General features: G+C 47.0%; 1 protein-coding gene across 1 annotated transcript; it reads right to left on the reverse strand.

Annotated features, from left to right (window-relative positions):
• Window positions 1-985: 985 nt before the first annotated feature.
• Window positions 986-15,546, reverse strand: LOC125434956 (kallikrein-14-like). Its single transcript, XM_048500845.1, has 5 exons — window positions 15,455-15,546; window positions 10,047-10,215; window positions 5,252-5,502; window positions 3,562-3,698; window positions 986-1,189 (listed from the first exon to the last, which is right to left on the reverse strand). The coding sequence occupies exons 1-5, from the start codon at window positions 15,498-15,500 to the stop codon at window positions 1,028-1,030; spliced, it is 765 nt and encodes a 254-aa protein (XP_048356802.1). The 5' UTR covers window positions 15,501-15,546; the 3' UTR covers window positions 986-1,027.
• Window positions 15,547-17,156: the final 1,610 nt, after the last annotated feature.

Raw genomic sequence — 17,156 nt, forward strand, 5'->3', positions numbered from 1 at the left:
GGCTGGAGTGCCGTTTTGGGGCGTGACCGTTGTTCCTAAGAAAGGCGTGAAAACGGCATGACATGAGCACGTGCCACTTTCTGGTTGGGTAACGTTTTCTCATGTTCTCGTGTTCTCATGATCTCGTTTGTAAGAGTGAATGTTAAACCAGCTAACGTTTGATTGTTTAAACATTTAATCATGCCAATGTCCTCCTGTTCAAACGGTTCACCGGTTCATGTTCCCTCGCTCACACGCACACAGACCCAAACAACCGAAATTGAAACCTAGAGGAGGCTGCACACACATTGAGCCAGCCCACCGCATGCCTATTGGCTGGAAGATATTTGCGTCACGATCAATGGCGGAAATTCAGAAAGCTGATTAGTCGTCTGATCCTCCCCACCAAACAGGTTTGGTGACATGATTTTTCAAACGTTCCACTTGCAACCAGGTCCAGAAAAGTCATGGACCAAAGGGGAGAATGAGTGACAGAACCTGGAAGAAGACTTGTTAGTCGCTCCGGCAGTGGGGAGTTCGCCAATGTTCTGTGATATTTCACGTGAGTATTACGCAATTAATCGACCGTGAGGAATCGACCACTGATTGTAGCATTTGCATTTGCATGGGGTAAACAAAAGGACTGTAACTGGTGAACATGTGGGGGGATATAATTACCCCTTTCCCAGGGTCAACACACCCTATTGTCCCAAGGGTGGAGATGGGTGTGACCCATTCCCCAACAGTTTTCCCAGTTATAGCCCTTTCCTCTTGCTGTATTTTTGATGCGATTTCTACCTTTCTCTCCCTCTCCCCTACCCAATATGACAAAATGCAATGAAGGTGAAGAAACAAAATGAACTTTAACTTAAAGCAGCAACATAATTTGAACCAGCATGTGGTGAAAGATGTGAAGAATTGGTCACAATAGCAGGACATGGATTTGGGATTACATCCACATTTGCAAGTTTTTCAGCGCAATGAGAACACACATGGTCTTGCGGCATTGATCTTTCTTCTCCCCAGAGTCCTGCTTGGTATGTTTGGGTCAGCATTTGCTCTGCTTGCTTATTGTATCTTTGATCCACGGCACAACGCAGCAGACTTTGGCATAGACTCCTGGATTCCCTTTCTGTGCACATACGTAGGTCCCCCAAGAAACTATGCCTTGAAGTTTCCCGTCACAGACCAGTGGGCCCCCAGAGTCACCCTGCAGGGAGAAATCACAGAAATTATCAGTGGGCACTACTATACTGATTTTATGCGTTCGTCTGCTTCACACTCTTAAAGCCCGATTAGATGGCCTACTTAGTTCTGTATACTGCTACTTAGGCTTAATATGGTGTTTTAGGATGTGCTCAGTTAAGATCTAACCAGGAAAATCAGAACATGTCCACATTTCAGTTTGCATGGAGAAAATGCCCGCTTTGGAATGATGACTCTATGGCATTAAAGCCCACTGAGGTCTCTCCTCTCCCCAAACTCTGCTCCCCTGACCCCTCCACCCCGCCCCAAAATTGTTAGATACTTCCCAACCCTGGAGTTGGCAATTCTACTCTTTATTAATGGTGATGCTGTTGTATCAAAATCAATCAACTGAATGCCGGGATATGCTCTTCACCACTGCCTTATGATAACTCCCGGCTATAGTTGCTTCTACACAGAAGCTCAAAAACATGCCTCTGTCATGACAGCAGCAGCTACAGGAATGGAAATGAACAGGAATGGCACCTGCAGGCACCCATCCCTTCTGTGCTCACTGTGGCTGCTGCTCCTCCCCTTTTCTCTGTTATGTTCACATATAAGCACAGAGGCAATGGTGATTTCAAATCATCCTTCACCGTCCCAAGCCCAGAAACCCTTCTTTCTTTTCTCTTTTCCTTTCCTTACTAAGCTATGCTGCAAAACTACAACCTGCATCAACTAAGAAAGGGGACAAAAAACTCTTTAAAAAGCTGAAAAGGATGGGGGAAAAACATGGAGATATCAAGAAGAAGACGAAGAAGAGTTTGGATTTATATCCCCCCTTTCTCCCCTGCAGGAGACTCAAAGGGGCTTACAATCTCCTTGCCCTTCCCCCTTCACAACAAACACCCTGTGAGGTAGGTGGGGCTGAGAGAGCTCCGAGAAGCTGTGACTAGCCCAAGGTCACCCAGCTGGCGTGTGTGGAAGTGTACAGGCTAATCTGAATTCCCCAGATAAGCCTCCACAGCTCAGGTGGCAGAGCTGGGAATCAAACCCGGTTCCTCCAGATTAGATACACGAGCTCTTAACCTCCTACGCCACTGCTGCTCCTTCCTACGCCACTGCTGCCCCTTTAAAGGCAGGGCTCAGATTGCTGGAGCAATAGACCCTTGAAATTGACATTAAATTGACAAAGTAATTCGAGACCAAAGATGGCAAAAAAAAAAGGAAATGACAGGCAGGTAAAATGGCAGCTCGACCCAGCTAGAGACACTTTGTGTTAAAATTTAAAAACAGAAAGCCCTTCTGATTGTTTGAAAAGTGAGAGAAACAGCTGTTGTGTGGGCAGGGGAAGAAGTAGAGGAGGGAGAAAACCCAAAGAAAGCTTAACACACAGTGATCTCCTTTGCTTTCCCTGTAAAGGGAAAGAAAAAGTCACACTTTCACAGGTTCTAGAAACCTCGAGGGATTCTCTGATCTGAGAGTGTGGGGAGCTCGAAAGAAATGTGTGCCTAACTGATGTGCGCCTAACTGGGATTCAAACCTGAAGGGAATGTATTGTCAATGCGAAGGAGGTCATGAATGCATAAATAGTCATGGAGCTGGTATAAATGTAGATATATTATATAGAGGCTCAAATTTCTATGCTATTTCATCTTGAAACTCTGTTAAAATGCTCAGAGTGTGTCGCCAACATCACATCTGTAATCCTTGTCACAACTCTGTAAAGAGGCAGAAAGTGCTGTCAAGTCGGAGTTGACTTATGGTGACCCCAAAAAGGGTTTCAAGGCAAGAAACGTACAGAGGTGATTTGCCATTGCCTGCCTCTGTGTAGCAAGCCTGGTCTTCCTTGGCAGTCTCCAAACCCAGTACTAACCAAGGCCAACCTTGATTAATGAGATTGAGCTAGCCTGGGCCATACAAGTTAGGGCCGTGATGGCTAACCTTTGGCACTCCAGATGTTATGGACTACAATTCCCATCAGCCCCTTCCAATTGGCCATGCTGGAAGGGGCTGATGGGAATTGTGGTCCATAACATCTGGAGTGCCAAAGGTTAGCCACCACTGAGTTAGGGCAATGGTAGGTTAGTATTGTTACTGCAAATGGGTCCATGGCTGCAGACACTAGCTTCCCTAAGACATTTTGAAACCAGACTTCCTGGTTCACAATGTTGTCTCTGAACTGCTGCATGACACAAGCTTAAGGTTATGGGGCAATGACTTATTCAGGAACGCTGTGTCTACGAACACCATGCAAGAGAGAGTAACAGCGGAAAAAAAGAAAGAGGATGGTCCTGAAAAATGACAGCAGATTCTATCTGTCCTGCTCAGACCTCAACTAGTGGAGGAATCCTTCAGAAAGGGGTTGAATCCATCTGACCTTTGACCCCTCCTCACCTGGCAGGAGTCTATGCCTCCCTCTGGGACTCCAGCACAAATCATATGGGACGTGATGGCACCACGATATGCTCGATTGCACGTTTGTTGGGGGACAGTGCGGACATCTGCACACTGTAGGTTCTCTGGAAGCTTTGCTAGAAGAGATAGATATAGAACAAGAGGTCAATGGTGAATGAGAAGGAAGATGGTCAGGATTATGTTGCTAGCTATATCTTTTTCAACATAAGGGTGACACCAGATTTGATCATTCATCCGCCATTTCCTGGACAATCTTTGCTCTTGCGCTGCTTGAGTTCTAGTGCCTTGTTGACAGAACTAGGTCGGCACCAGAATCTAAAAGGAGCATTCCAGAACAAAGATGGTCCAGGAAATGGTGGATGATTTCTCAGATCTGGTGTCATCTTTATCCTGAAAAGGGTACAGTGCAAGCTGGGGAACAATTCAGTTGAATTAGTGATATTGGCTGCAGTCAGCATGACTGAGCCCTTAGGGGGAGGGCGGTCTATAAACCGAATATATAAATAAATAAATATAAATAAATAAATGATGGTTTTTTTGTTTGTTACATTAAATTTTTTATTTTAGTTACCCCACACAGAAAGAAATAAAAAAATATGCAGCAATAGTGGAAAGTCTACAGGTAAGCATCTGTAAACGTTTTCAAAATATCTAAAAATATGTCTATGTGCAATTGTAGTTGATGTGCCACATGTTCAAATGTTGATAAAGTTGCAAGGTCTTCAATCCACTGGATTGCAAGAAGTGGACATTTAGCATGCTAGCACTCTAAGTATTTTTGGCAATTGCAAGAGCGTTGCCCAGTGCAATGACATCACATCTGCATTGCGCTGGAAGTGGGATATGGCACTGGCGCAATGCTGATGACTCCCCTTTTCCTGACATTCCCCCCTCGAGCTGAGTTGCAACAGGTTGATTCAGTGAGGAGTGAGAAGTCTGTCAGTGAAGCAAGAGACCTGCTAGTATCTCCCCCTTTGATGGAACTCTTTTTTGTGCATCCCACTAACCTCTCTTTGCTGGGCCCGTTTAGAAGCACTCTGCTGCATTCCACCCAGAGGCGTAGCTGGGCAATACTGCACCCAGTGCACACTCTGTGTTTTCCGCCCCCTCCCCCCCGGGTGGTCCCCCCACACACTTACCTTCGTTCAGCCTGAAAGTGCAGGCTGGAAAAAGCGGCCTGTTCACTTGAGGCTGAAAACGGACTGGTGGGAACTTCACTTCCCAGGAGACCTTGGGGCTCACAAGGTCTCCTGGGAAGTGTAGTTCCCACCAGTCCGTTTTCAGCCTCAAGTGAACAGGCTGCTTTTCGAACCTGCACTTTCAGGCTGAACAAAGGTAAGTGTAGGGGGCGATTTTCCACCCCATGCGTGCGCTCGGCGCAGTGTGACCCCCCCAACCCCTGGTAGCTCCGCCTCTGATTCCACCCAAATGTATACATATTTTTCTCTCCTAGGTAGGGTTACCAGGTGGCTGAGATGGTTTCTATCCTTTAAATATTGTGTACAATGGAGTATTGCCTCCTGTAGTATTGCAAAGCCTGGAAAATACACTTGAAAGAATTTTCCATCGGTGTATTCTTAAAGGTGCAGGAGTCTTTGTGGGTTCTGGACCTGGCAATTCCACCTTCATTGCATCATCATATCTAGACAAGCAGAGATAGTCACAGTACCTTGAGGAGATTTTATGGTACCCCAGCCGGACACTGTGCATGGCATATTATCTTCAGGGCACTTGGAAGGTAGAGGAGCGGTCTTTACGGCATCACCACATTTGGCACAGGGGTTTATCTTAAGAAGCATGAAATCCTTGTCGTTGTTCTTTCTTGTGTAATTGGGATGTATTACGACTTTTTGGATATCTAAGCACTGCTCTGTGTTTTCTACCTTCTTCAAGTTGTGCTTGCCTAGGCACACCTTCATGCTATATGAGGAAAAGAGGGACAGTGAGAAAACAGTTGGAGATCTAAACTCAAAGGGACTGAAGCCAAACAGTTCTGGAGGTCTAAGGAGAAGAGCTGGTTTTTATACCTTGCGCTCTTCTACTGAGAGAAGTCACAAAGCGGCTTACAAACTCTATTCCCTTCCCTCCTCCCCACAACAGACACCTTGTGAGATAGGTGGGGCTGTGAGAGAACTGTGACTAGCCCAAAGTTACCCAGCAAGCTGCATGTAGAGGAATGGGGAATCAAACCCAGTTCTTCAGATTAGAGTCCACCACTCTTAACCACTACACCATGTTGGCTCTCTAAGGATAGGGTTATCAACCTCCGGGTAGGAACTGGAGTTCTAGAATTGCAACTGATCTCCAGAGTATATAGATCACTTTCCCTGGAGGAAAAAGCAGCTTTGGAGGCTGGACTTTGTGGTACACCATAGTTTTTAGGAGAAACTGAAGTCCTAGACTGGCATAATTTCTTCTGAGTTCTTTCTGCTTCCTAAACTCTACTCTCACCAGTCTTGCTCCTGGGCCAGGACTTGGAAGTCCTGGCCAATGGTATTACAGGAGGAAGTGGTGATTTCTACCCATCATCACCTCCTCAATCTGTGTTTCTCCTTCCCAGGTCACAGTCATGCACAGTCATGAGAAAATAATAGGCAGTGGAGTGGCTTGGAGCCACAAAATACTTTGAACTGGCCCTCTCAGTTCTGCCACTCAATGGACAGAAAAATAAAGTTCTGGTTCTCTAAATGGAAAAGTTTATTTTCTTGTAGTTTGAAGTTGGGATGTGCTTACTTTTTTTTAAATAGCATGCCTTGCAAGTCCCCTAGGGGAGAGTATTTTATTTGGTTCTATTTATTAGGATCGCCCTGATAGGCCAATGTGTGGGCTTGCTAGAGTAACTGGTTGTGCATTGTTTCGATTGGTTAAAAAGGTGCCTCCGATTAATCAGGATGCAGACATGCAATTACACCACGTTTACATCAATAGTTCCTTAATAGTCATGTGATGATTTTCTTTGAACACAAGTACTTAATCAGTAAGCAGTAAGGGCTTACTAAATAAACAGTAAGGGCATACTCAGTAAGAAGGGTTTCTAAGTAAGTATCGAAGTAACCAGAGCAAGGTGCAACTCATTCCCCTCTGTCTATCTTCAAGGTCGTTTCCTTAGCATCCCACGAAGTGAGCATTGTTGTCGGTACTGTCCCAACACTATGGACTCAATTCCTCATATCCTGCTTTACTGTTCGAGGTATAATGATATTAAAACCTATCTGGGAGCTTTACTACCTCTAGAATTTATGTTTTTCTCAGACAAACTAAAAATGTCTAAGCTATTGAGCAGCCCTAACTGTAGAAATTTCTGAAACAGTTGCTACATTTTTAATCTGTGATCTACATGATATGTAACAATGATCCTGTTATTGTTCTTGGAATGTATGGTACTTCTGGTTTTATGCCGAATAAAGGTTTTTGGATTGGGTTGCATAAGTACTGGTTTATGTTTTCTACTACAGATTTCTGGACCAACTGAAGGAATGCTGAGGTCAGGCTTTACTAGTAGCCCGACTAATCCGTTGTGTGTGTATTTAGAGTAAGGACTCTGCATTTATGTTTAATAAGAACATAAGAACTAGCCTGCTGGATCAGACCAGAGTCTATCTAGTCCAGCACTCTGCTACTCGCAGTGGCCCACCAGGTGCCTTTGGGAGCTCACGTGCAGGATGTGAAAGCAATGGCCTTCTGCTGCTGCTGCTCCCGAGCACCTGGTCTGCTAAGGCATTTGCAATCTGAGATCAAGGAGGATCAAGATTGGTAGCCATAGATCGACTTCTCCTCCATAAATCTGTCCAAGCCCCTTTTAAAGCTATCCAGGCTAGTGGCCATCACCACCTCCTGTGGCAGCATATTCCAAACACCAATCACACGTTGTGTGAAGAAGTGTTTCCTTTTTTTAGTCCTAATTCTTCCCCCCAGCATTTTCAATGTATGCCCCCTGCTTCTAGTATTGTGACACTGTTTATGTTTATGTTTATGACACTGAAGTATGTTTATGGCATTTAAAGCAATTTATGAAGAGTGAGGGCCCTTCCCCCTTCCTCCTGTTCCCCCAGGGTGAGTGGGCCACAACCAGATGATGGGACCCCTCCCCTCCCTACCATTCCCCCCAGTGTAGGTGGGACTTGACCAGATGACAGGACCTCTCCCCCTCCCCTCCCTTCCCTCCAGGGCGGGTGGGCCTTGACCAGATGATGGGCCCCCTTGCCCTAACCCTCCCTACCTTGTCTCCCATTTGTGTTTGTGACATTTAAGCAGATTTGGATGGATAGATATATTTGTGACATTGAGTTGTTGTTAGAGTTCTGACTGTTAACTATACAGTACTTATTGCAAGCAGCGTGGATGCAAATTTCTGTTTTTTGCAAACCTCCAAGTGATGGCTGGACACCTCCTGCTATTACAGTTTATCTCCAGGCAACAGAGATCTGCTCACCTGCAGGAAATGGATCTTTAGAAGATAGATTCTGAGGCACCATACCTAGTTGAAACCCCTCTCCAAACCCCGGCTTTCTCAGGTTACACTTCCAAAATCTCCAGGTATTTCCCAATCTAGAGGTGGCAGGTCTGATGCTACTGTGATGCATAATCCCACAGCAAAGCATTTCTTTGCCATATTTCATGTGCCCGAATAATTGAAAAAGCTTTTTTGAATGGCATGACAGCATGAAAATGTCTAGGTTGATCTTTTGGATCATGGGGTAGAAAATGTTGACATACATTGAAAATGCAGGGGAGGAAGGACTAATAAAAGGAAACATTTCTTCACACAACGCGTGGTTGGTGTTTGGAATATGCTGCCATAGGAGGTGGCGATGGCCACTAACCTGGATAGGTTTAAAAGGGGCTTGGACAGATTTGTGGAGGAGAAGTCGATCTATGGCTTGAAATGAGATTGCAGATGCCCTAGCAGACCAGGGGCTCGGGAGCAGCAGCAGTAGTAGAAGGCCATTGCTTTCACATCCTGCAGGTGAGCTCCCAAAGGCACCTGGTGGGCCACTGTGAGTAGCAGAGTGCTGGCTTAGATGGACTCTGGTCTGATCCAGCAGGCTCTTTCTTGTGTTCTTATCAAACATGCTCAAAAGCAACTGAACAACAAGTTTTTTAAAAAAATCAGTTGGAAAAGATGGGTATCTGTAATTAAAAAAAAAACAGCACCAAAACTATAAAAATCATCAAGGAAATCGAAGACCCACCCAAATAGAAAAGAATATTGGAGACAGGTTTGCAGTTGCTGATAGAAGGAAGCCAGGGAAGGTGTCTGACGGAGTTCTCCGGGGAGGGTGCTGCCACAAAGATAGCCGCCTCCCCCTAAAAAGCCTCCACACCCCAGCCATTCAGTAAATATAGAGCAGGGCATCACCTGAAGATCTGAGTGATGGGGGAGGAATGCTGTATGCGTAACTCGCCCACAAGTGACAGACAGTCGGGTGGATTGGCATTTAAGGCCATTGGCAAGCTGTCAAAAGGTGGATGATACAGCTAGGGGAGGAGCATGCGGACTATGGCTGAAGAACCAAATGTGGCTCAGTACAGAACCTTCCCTTGTCGAATCGTTTGATTAAGGTTTATTGGAAGGGTAAGTGGGATGTTAGAATCAGCAGGATGTGAAGGGAGCGGCAGGCGAAGATTTTGATGGGGCCAAAGGACTTCTCCGAGATGCTTTACAGAAAGGGAAACTACAGATGAGCCAAGGCCTGGAATGTAGTCCATGCCAGTGCTCTGAAACAGTCGCGCAGGGCTCTCCTGTGTAAATGTGAGGCTTTTATGAGGCCTCGTTTGTGCCAGCTGCCTAAGAAAGGACTCACAACCACCCGCGTTTGGGCTTGCCAAACTTTATGGGTTCTTAATCCACCTGTTAAAAGATACTTTAAGTTGTACGGCTGCTGTTGTGCAAATAGGCTTTGTTATCCTGGCTCTTTGTTGACCTGTTCCACTTAAATTTGTGGCAGTTTGGCTCTTTAATTAGAAGAAATCACTGACCCCCCGATAGAGGGTTACTGTGTAAGTTGGCAGTGACTCCCCCGCAAAAACATTAGGCAAATTTATGGCTTCAGGAAGGTGCCTAAGAAGTCCGTCCGTCCGTCTGTCCGTCCGTCCATCCGTCCGTCCGTCCGTCCGTCCTCCCTTCCTCCCTCCCTCCCTCCCTCCCCCCTCCCCCTCCCTTCCTTCTTTCTTTCCTTCCTTCCTTCCTTCCTTCCTTCCTTCCTTCCTTCCTTCCTTCCTCCCTCCCTCCCTCCCTCCCTCCCTCCCTCCCTCCCTTCCTGTCTGTGTCAATACCTTCCCCCCATCTGAGGCTGCAAAGGCATCACTTGGAGGAAGAGGGTGAAGTTGAATCCTAAGAGGGCACAGCTTAGGATGTCTAACTCTCATGCCGCTATCTTTTATTATCTTGGACCCTGAGACTGTCAGGCAAAGATAATCCCTTGATCTCCTGCCAGCCTTACCTTGCAGAGACATTCACTTACTTCGGTTTGGGCTTGCAGTGGGCAGCAGACATGATCCAGCAAGGATGGATTAAGACCCCTCCGCAATAAATGTTCCTGTTGCCTTTGCTTCCATACACAATTGCTGCCTGGAAAGGGCGGTCTGCACAATTGTACCCGCCAATGATTCGGTTACCTGGCTGGGCAAACACTGCAAGACAACAGCAAAGTTAATATCATAGCCTCGCCAATCCTGGGGGGGGGGGGGGGGGTTCCCTACTCCTGGGAGGTTTCTCTAACACATTGTATTGTGTTAATTGGATTACTCTTAATTTTTTTTTTGTAAATATTTAGACCCCACCTTGTACCAGAGTCTCTAGGCGGCTTACAGGTTAAAAACAACAACCCACAATAAAAACATCATAAATAAAATATAACAATAAAAACAACAATAAAAATAACATTAAAATAACCCCAACCCCCAGACTGGTTTCCAACCAAAACATTATCAAGATGGAGGCAAGATCACAAGATGCTGCCCAGGGTCAACAATACAAAGCAATGCCCTTGTAATTCCAAGCTACAGCAACTTCCACACATTATCATGGTTGTACCTACCCTGTTATGACAATATTTCTTAATTCTTTTGCTGCTGGCACTAGGACTAGCCAACCCAGCAGACCAATCAGGCAGAGGTAGGGTTGCCAGGTTTACCCAGAAGTGACATCATCCCCCTCCCCATTCTAGAAATTAACTGAGGCCCCTTCCACACATGCAGAATAATCCACTTTCAATCCATTTTCAATGCACTTTGAAGCTGGATTTTACTGTGCAGAATAGCAAAATTTCCTTGTAAACAACCTTGAAAGTGGATTAAAAGTGCATTATTCTGCATGTGCAGAAGGGGCCCAAATGAATTTACCATTGTATTTTGCGGAGTCGTAGAGCATTGTGGAGAGGCAGTGATGCTTTCCCTTCCCAAGGTGAACCCCGGAACCCCTGGCAACCGTTGGTTTTCCCAAGTTGGATACAGGAATATATCTGCCCAGTTCTCTATCACAATCTCTGTATCCTAAGCCCCCCTTGAATTTCAAAGCCAACTTTCACAGGTAGTATATTTGGTCACTGGCACCTCCTCCTAAGGAAGGACACCTCCCATGTGGGTTTTGTGGGGGGGGGGATACACTGTCTACTTCAGCAGAAATCTTCTATCAGAGGTCAATGAACTTTTGTAGTTAAAGAGCCAAACAGCATCACATTTCAACAAAGAGTAAATAAGTAATCATATTTCTATAACAGAAGCATGCTACTTCAATATCATTGACAGATGAACCCATACAGTTTGTGCAGCCCAAACATTCCTTGTCTTGAGCCGTTTCTTATGAAACAAGGCTCATAAAAGTCACACGTTTACCCAGGCATGCCCAGCGCAACTGTTCCAGTGCTCTGGCATAGATTGGACTCCTGGCAGTGGATCGCCTGTATTATTTCCCTGTAAAGTATCTCTGAGAAGCCCTTCAGACCAGTGGTGGGATTCAGCAGGTTCGCACCACTTTGGCAGAACCGGTTGTTAAAATGGTACCTGTAAACAACCAGTTGTTAAATTATTTGAATCCCACCACCGGAACCAGTTGTTAAATTATTTGAATCCCACCACTGCTTCAGACACATCAAAAACTTCACCTGCCTTTCCCTGCCTATCCTGGGCGATCCTTGCATCCCACCTACCCTTCCAATAGACCAGGGGTAGGGAACCTGCAGCTCTTCAGATGTTCAGGAACTACAATTCCCATCAGCCCCTACCAGCATGGCCAATTGGCCATGCTGACAGAGCCTGATGGGAATTGTAGTTCCTGAACATCTGGAGAGCCGCAGGTTCCCTACCCCTGCAATAGACCTTGGTATGAGATTTGGTATGAGACAGGGCCTGCAACGAGCCCTGTACTGTTCTGTAGCCATCATTTGCAGACCCCTGACCTCGCTCCGCGATCCACTTTGGAGAGGCAGCTTGCTAATTTCAAGGAGAACCATTAGCGAATTTAGATCTGGAAAATAGGGAGGATGAAATGAAATTTGGTCTGAACCAGCTCAAGGCTTAGGTTCCTAAGCAAGACTCCCAGTGCAAAATCATTTTACACAGATCTTCCACGCCTCCACTGTGAAGGGGTCCTATGCATGCACTCTTGCTTGGGACAGTGACTGCTTATGACAGTGGTGGTGAACCTTTTCGAGACCGAGTGCTCAAATTGCAACCCAAAACCCACTTATTTATCGCAAAGTGCCAACACGGCAATTTAACCTGAATACTGAGGTTTTAGTTTAGAAAAAACGGTTGGCTCCGAGGCGTGCGTTACTCGGGAGTAAGCTTGGTGGTAGTCGGTGGCTTTGCTTTGAAGCAACCGTGCAACTCTTCCAATGGGTGAATCACAAGCCTAGGAGGGTTTACTCAGAAGCACTTGAGTTCTTCGCATGAAAATCAGTGGGGCTTAACAGTGCTTAACAGGGTTACCTACACTGCTTCCCCAAAACTAGGTCTAATAATCGAGCCCAGCAGCTCAGGCCAGCCTAGATGTGTGTGTGTGGGGGGTGTGACTCTGCGTGTGCCCACAGAGAGGGCTCTGAGTGCCACCTCTGGCATCCGGGCCATAGGTTAGCCACCACTGGCTAATGAGAAGGAAGTCCTTCTCCTTTGCTATGGCATGGCTTTGGGATTGCCCCCAAAAGTGATTTGTCTCACCCCATCCCTGCTGGCATCCCTCTGAGAGCCAGTGTGCTGTAGTGGTTCAGAGCAGGTGGATTCTAGTCTAAAGAACTGGGTTTGAGTCCCCACCCCTTCATCTGAGTGGCAGAGGCTTATCTGGTGAACCAGATGTTTCTCTGAACTCCTACATTCCTGCTGGGTGATCTTGGGCTAGTCACAGTTATCTCAGAACTCGCTCAGCCCCACCTACCTCACAAGGTGTCTGTTGTGGGGAAAGGAAGGGAAAGGAGCTTGTAAGCCACCTTGAGTCTCTTACAGGAGAGAAAGGTGGGGTGTAAATCCAAACCAAGGACGTAGGTAATGGGGTTTTCTCAGGTTCAACCCCCCACATTATATGTCCGAAGCTCCACCCCGCGTTTGTGGGTTTTTTGTAATTTTTAGTGTTTTTTGGGATTTGGCCTGCAGGGGGCGCAGAGTTTAGGCTAGCAGCACCAAAATGTCAGGGACTTTTCAGAGGAGCCTCCTGATGATATCACCCAAGTTTGGTGAGGTTTGGTTCAGGGACTCCCAAAGCAGGTGCCCCATCCCCCATTGTTTCCAATGGGAGCTAATAGAAGATGGGGGCTACACTTTTGAGGGTCCATAACTTTGGACCCCCGGTACCAAACTTCTCCAAACCTGGGAGGTATCATCAGGAGAGTCTATTACTGATACCACCCAGATTTTGTAAAGTTTGGCCCAGGGGGTCCAAAGTTATGGACTTTCAAAAGGGTGCCCCATCCCCCATTGTATCAATGGGAGCTAATAGAAGATGGGGGCTACACATTTGAGGGTCCATAACTTTTTACCCCCTGAACCAAACTTCACCAAACCTGGGTGGTACTATTAGGAGAGTCTTCTAAAGATTCCCTGAAAGTTTGGTGCTGCTAGCTTAACAATTGCACCCCTGACAGCAGCCTGGATTTGGCATGGATTTCAAGGGAGAATCTGAGGTCCCCAGTTTAAACATTGAAAGTGATGCTGTTTCAGGGAGGGGGGATAATGCACCCCAGAACAGCATCACTTTCAATGTTGTTTTAACTGGGGACCACAGATTCTCCCTTTAAAGTGAATTTAAAAGGAGAATTTGGGCTCTCTAGTTTAAACACCATTGAAAGTGATGCTGTTTGGGGGTGGATTCCAGCATCACAGCGGCCTCCCATGGGGGGGGGGGGGCAAAACTCAGATTTTGCACCGGGCTCCATTTTCCCTAGGTATACCTCTGCCCAGAGGGGAGAGCAGAAGGGGCTGTTGGCTGCTGGCTGGGAGCCCAGTTGGTGGGGGGCGTGGAGGGTGGGGCACTGGAGTCTGCTGTCCCTGACCTTGGAGAGCTGCTTTTATAAGCACTGAGGCCAGGGGTGGGGCTTGGGGAGGTGTGGCCACGCCCCCAGGGGCAGATGGGGGTGTGGCCCCACCCCTGAACCCCCCCTAAAAAATCTATACCTACGTCCCTGATCCAAACTCTTCTTCTTTTTCCAAATGCTTAAAACAGCCCCTTTTATAAGAGGCTTTGATGGCTACGTTGTCACTTAGTTGTTGGGTTGGTTTCCTGTCTTTTAATTGGTGGTGGAATGTGCCGGGGGAGGGGGTTGGCAAATTGTATTAACTCATTTTCTATCCAGCTCTTTTAGCCACAAATGGACCCCAGGACAGGAAACATTAAAAACATAAACTTCACCATTGCAGATAAAAGGATTGGACCCAACCAGGTTTTCTGCTGATGAAAAAGGAGGAAAAGGCAATGCTAAGGATCATTTCACCTGAGTGTCCAAAAGCCATGTGGGATGGGGATTTTAAGTAATAAGAAGAAACGGGTGAAATGGAGTGAAAAAGTTGACTGGGTCCAACACAACGTATTATAAATCCAACCTCATAAAAACAACAGCATGAAAACCATTAAAGAGCATCAAAGAGCCAAGTGGGATGGGGATTTTAAGTAATAAGAAGAAACAAGTGAAACGGAGTGAAAAAGCTGACTGGGTACAACACAAAGTATTCTAAAGCCAACCCCATAAGAAGAAGAAGAAGAAGAGTTTGGATTTATATCCCCCCTTTCTCTCTTGTGGGAGACTCAAAGGGGCTTACAATCTCCTTGCCCTTCCCCCCTCACAACAAACACCCTGTGAGGTAGGTGGGGCTGAGAGAGCTCCGAGAAACTGTGACTAGCCCAAGGTCACCCAGCTGGCATGTGTGGGAATGTACAGGCTAATCTGAATTCCCCAGATAAGCCTCCACAGCTCAGGCGGCAGAGCTGGGAATCAAACCCGGTTCCTCCAGATTAGATACACGAGCTCTTAACCTCCTACGCCACTGCTGCTCCTCATAAAAACAACAGCACAAAAACAAAGTATTCTAAAGCCAACCCCATAAAAACAACAGCATTAAAACCAACGTTAGATTAAAATCATCATCTGAGCTGAACGGTCATCTGTTCATCAGCAGTTAAATGTTGTCGCTTATTGATAATGTTGGTTTTTAATTCCACTGTTTGTTTTTAAAAATGATGTAATCAAGACCTCTAGATCAAGACACTGTTTTATGGGTTGAATTTTGTGATTTGTTTTCTTGCAACTTGGTGTTGCCTTGTCTGAGGATCCTTTCTTCAGAGGGGTTGGTAGGGCAGGATTTCAGTGCATTAAGCAAATAAAGAGAAAAAGCACTGAGCAGCCAACTGTTGACAGTTCCTTAGAATTTAACATTCTTGCCTTACCTGCCGAGCTCATCAGAATAAGCCCAAAGGCAAACAGCTTCATCATTGTGCTGATGGATCAACAAGAACTCAAGTCTTGCAGAGGAATTGGCTGTAGGGCAGAAGATTCGCAAGGCACCGTTCTAGGATGTCCACAGGAGTTCCGTCTCTGGCCTCATGCACACACCCAACTGATGATGTTGAATATTGCCACTGGAATTTATTTGTGTAAACAATTCCCCCGTAGTTGTTATCACCAGTACGCTGTGGTTAATTCCTATGGTGAAGGAAGAGGAATTATTCATCGCTGAAGCAAGCACTTCCTGTCTAGGTGAGGAGAAGGTTTGAACTCACAAGGGGTGGGGACCTGGGGAGAGGGGTTAAGATATGATAAAGAAATGATGAGTGGAGAATATTAAAGCCACTAAAATGTGTCCAAATTTGACCATGCAAATTAGACCAAGTTCAACTTCCTGCTTGTTTGTGACATGCATTGGCAGAGGCGTGTCTTCCTAGGGACATGGGGTACCCCATGTCCCTGGGCGCAACCATTCTGGTCATATGGGGGGGGGTGCAAAATCGACCTCGCTTGTGACCAGATGCTGCCCCCGTCCCCGAGTCTTCACCCTCCCTCAGCTGCCCACATAGTCGAAGAGGATGACGTGGGCAAGGGAAACAGCGTGGACGCTGCTGGAGCTCCAGCAGCCACCACTTCCCTCCTTTCTGAGGGAAGGGAAGGACGTGGGCACTGCTGGAGCTCCAGCAGAGGCCGCTTCCCTCCTTTCTGAGCAGGTGGGCTGCTCAGAAGGAAAGGAAACAGTGCAGGTGCTGCTGGAGCTCCAGCAGAGGCTGCTTCCCTCCTTTCTGAGCAGGTGGGCTGCTCGGAGGGAAAGAAAACAGTGCAAGCGCTGTTGGAGCTCCAGCAGTAGCCGCTTCCTTTCTGAGCAGGCGGGCTGCTCGGGGGGAAGGGAAATGGTGAGGGCACTGCTGGAGCTCCAGCCACGGCCACTTCCCTTCTGTCCAAGCAGCAGAGGAGCAGCCTGCTGGCTTCTCTTCCCCTCACCCGCGGCTTCTCTGGCACCGCCAGTGCAGGACCAGAGTAGCCGCAGGTGAGGGGAAACTCCTCATCCCACACATGCGCCGCAGGTGCTGCTGGGCAGGGAAGAAGGGCTGGCTGCTGCGCAGCCGAATTCTCTTCCCTTCCAGGCAGTAGCCCTGGTGCAAGAGAATCCCCTGCCCTTGCTGGCTCAGATAAGTGTGGCTTGGGGGAAATGGGTGGGGGAGGGGTGCCATGCCACGCCGGGGGGGGCAGGGTGCCACACCACGGGTGGAGGGCACCCGGAGGAGGCTTTGCCTCCTGGTGCAATCTCGGCCCCATAGGCCTCTGTGAATTGGAGACCAATTCCTAGATTCAATCCCTGACTTCTCCAGCTAGAAGGATCAGGGAGAGAGTGATGTAAAAGACCTCAGCTCAGGACCCTGGAGACCTGTTGCCCATCAGAGTAGGCAATAGTGACCTTGCTAGATCAATAGGGTGAGCTGATATACAGGCTTCGTGTGCGTCCTTATTAAGGAGAGCAACACTGGCTCAGTGGTAGAGCAACTGCTTTGTTTGTAGAAAGTTACAGGTTGAATCCCCGGCATCACCAATTTAAAGGATAGGCTAGTAGAAGAACCATAAACCTTGGAAAGTAGTAGGCAAGACCTCTACTGAGGACTAGGA

This window comes from Sphaerodactylus townsendi, linkage group LG06 (genome assembly GCF_021028975.2).
Source record: "Sphaerodactylus townsendi isolate TG3544 linkage group LG06, MPM_Stown_v2.3, whole genome shotgun sequence".
Taxonomy (NCBI): domain Eukaryota; kingdom Metazoa; phylum Chordata; class Lepidosauria; order Squamata; family Sphaerodactylidae; genus Sphaerodactylus; species Sphaerodactylus townsendi.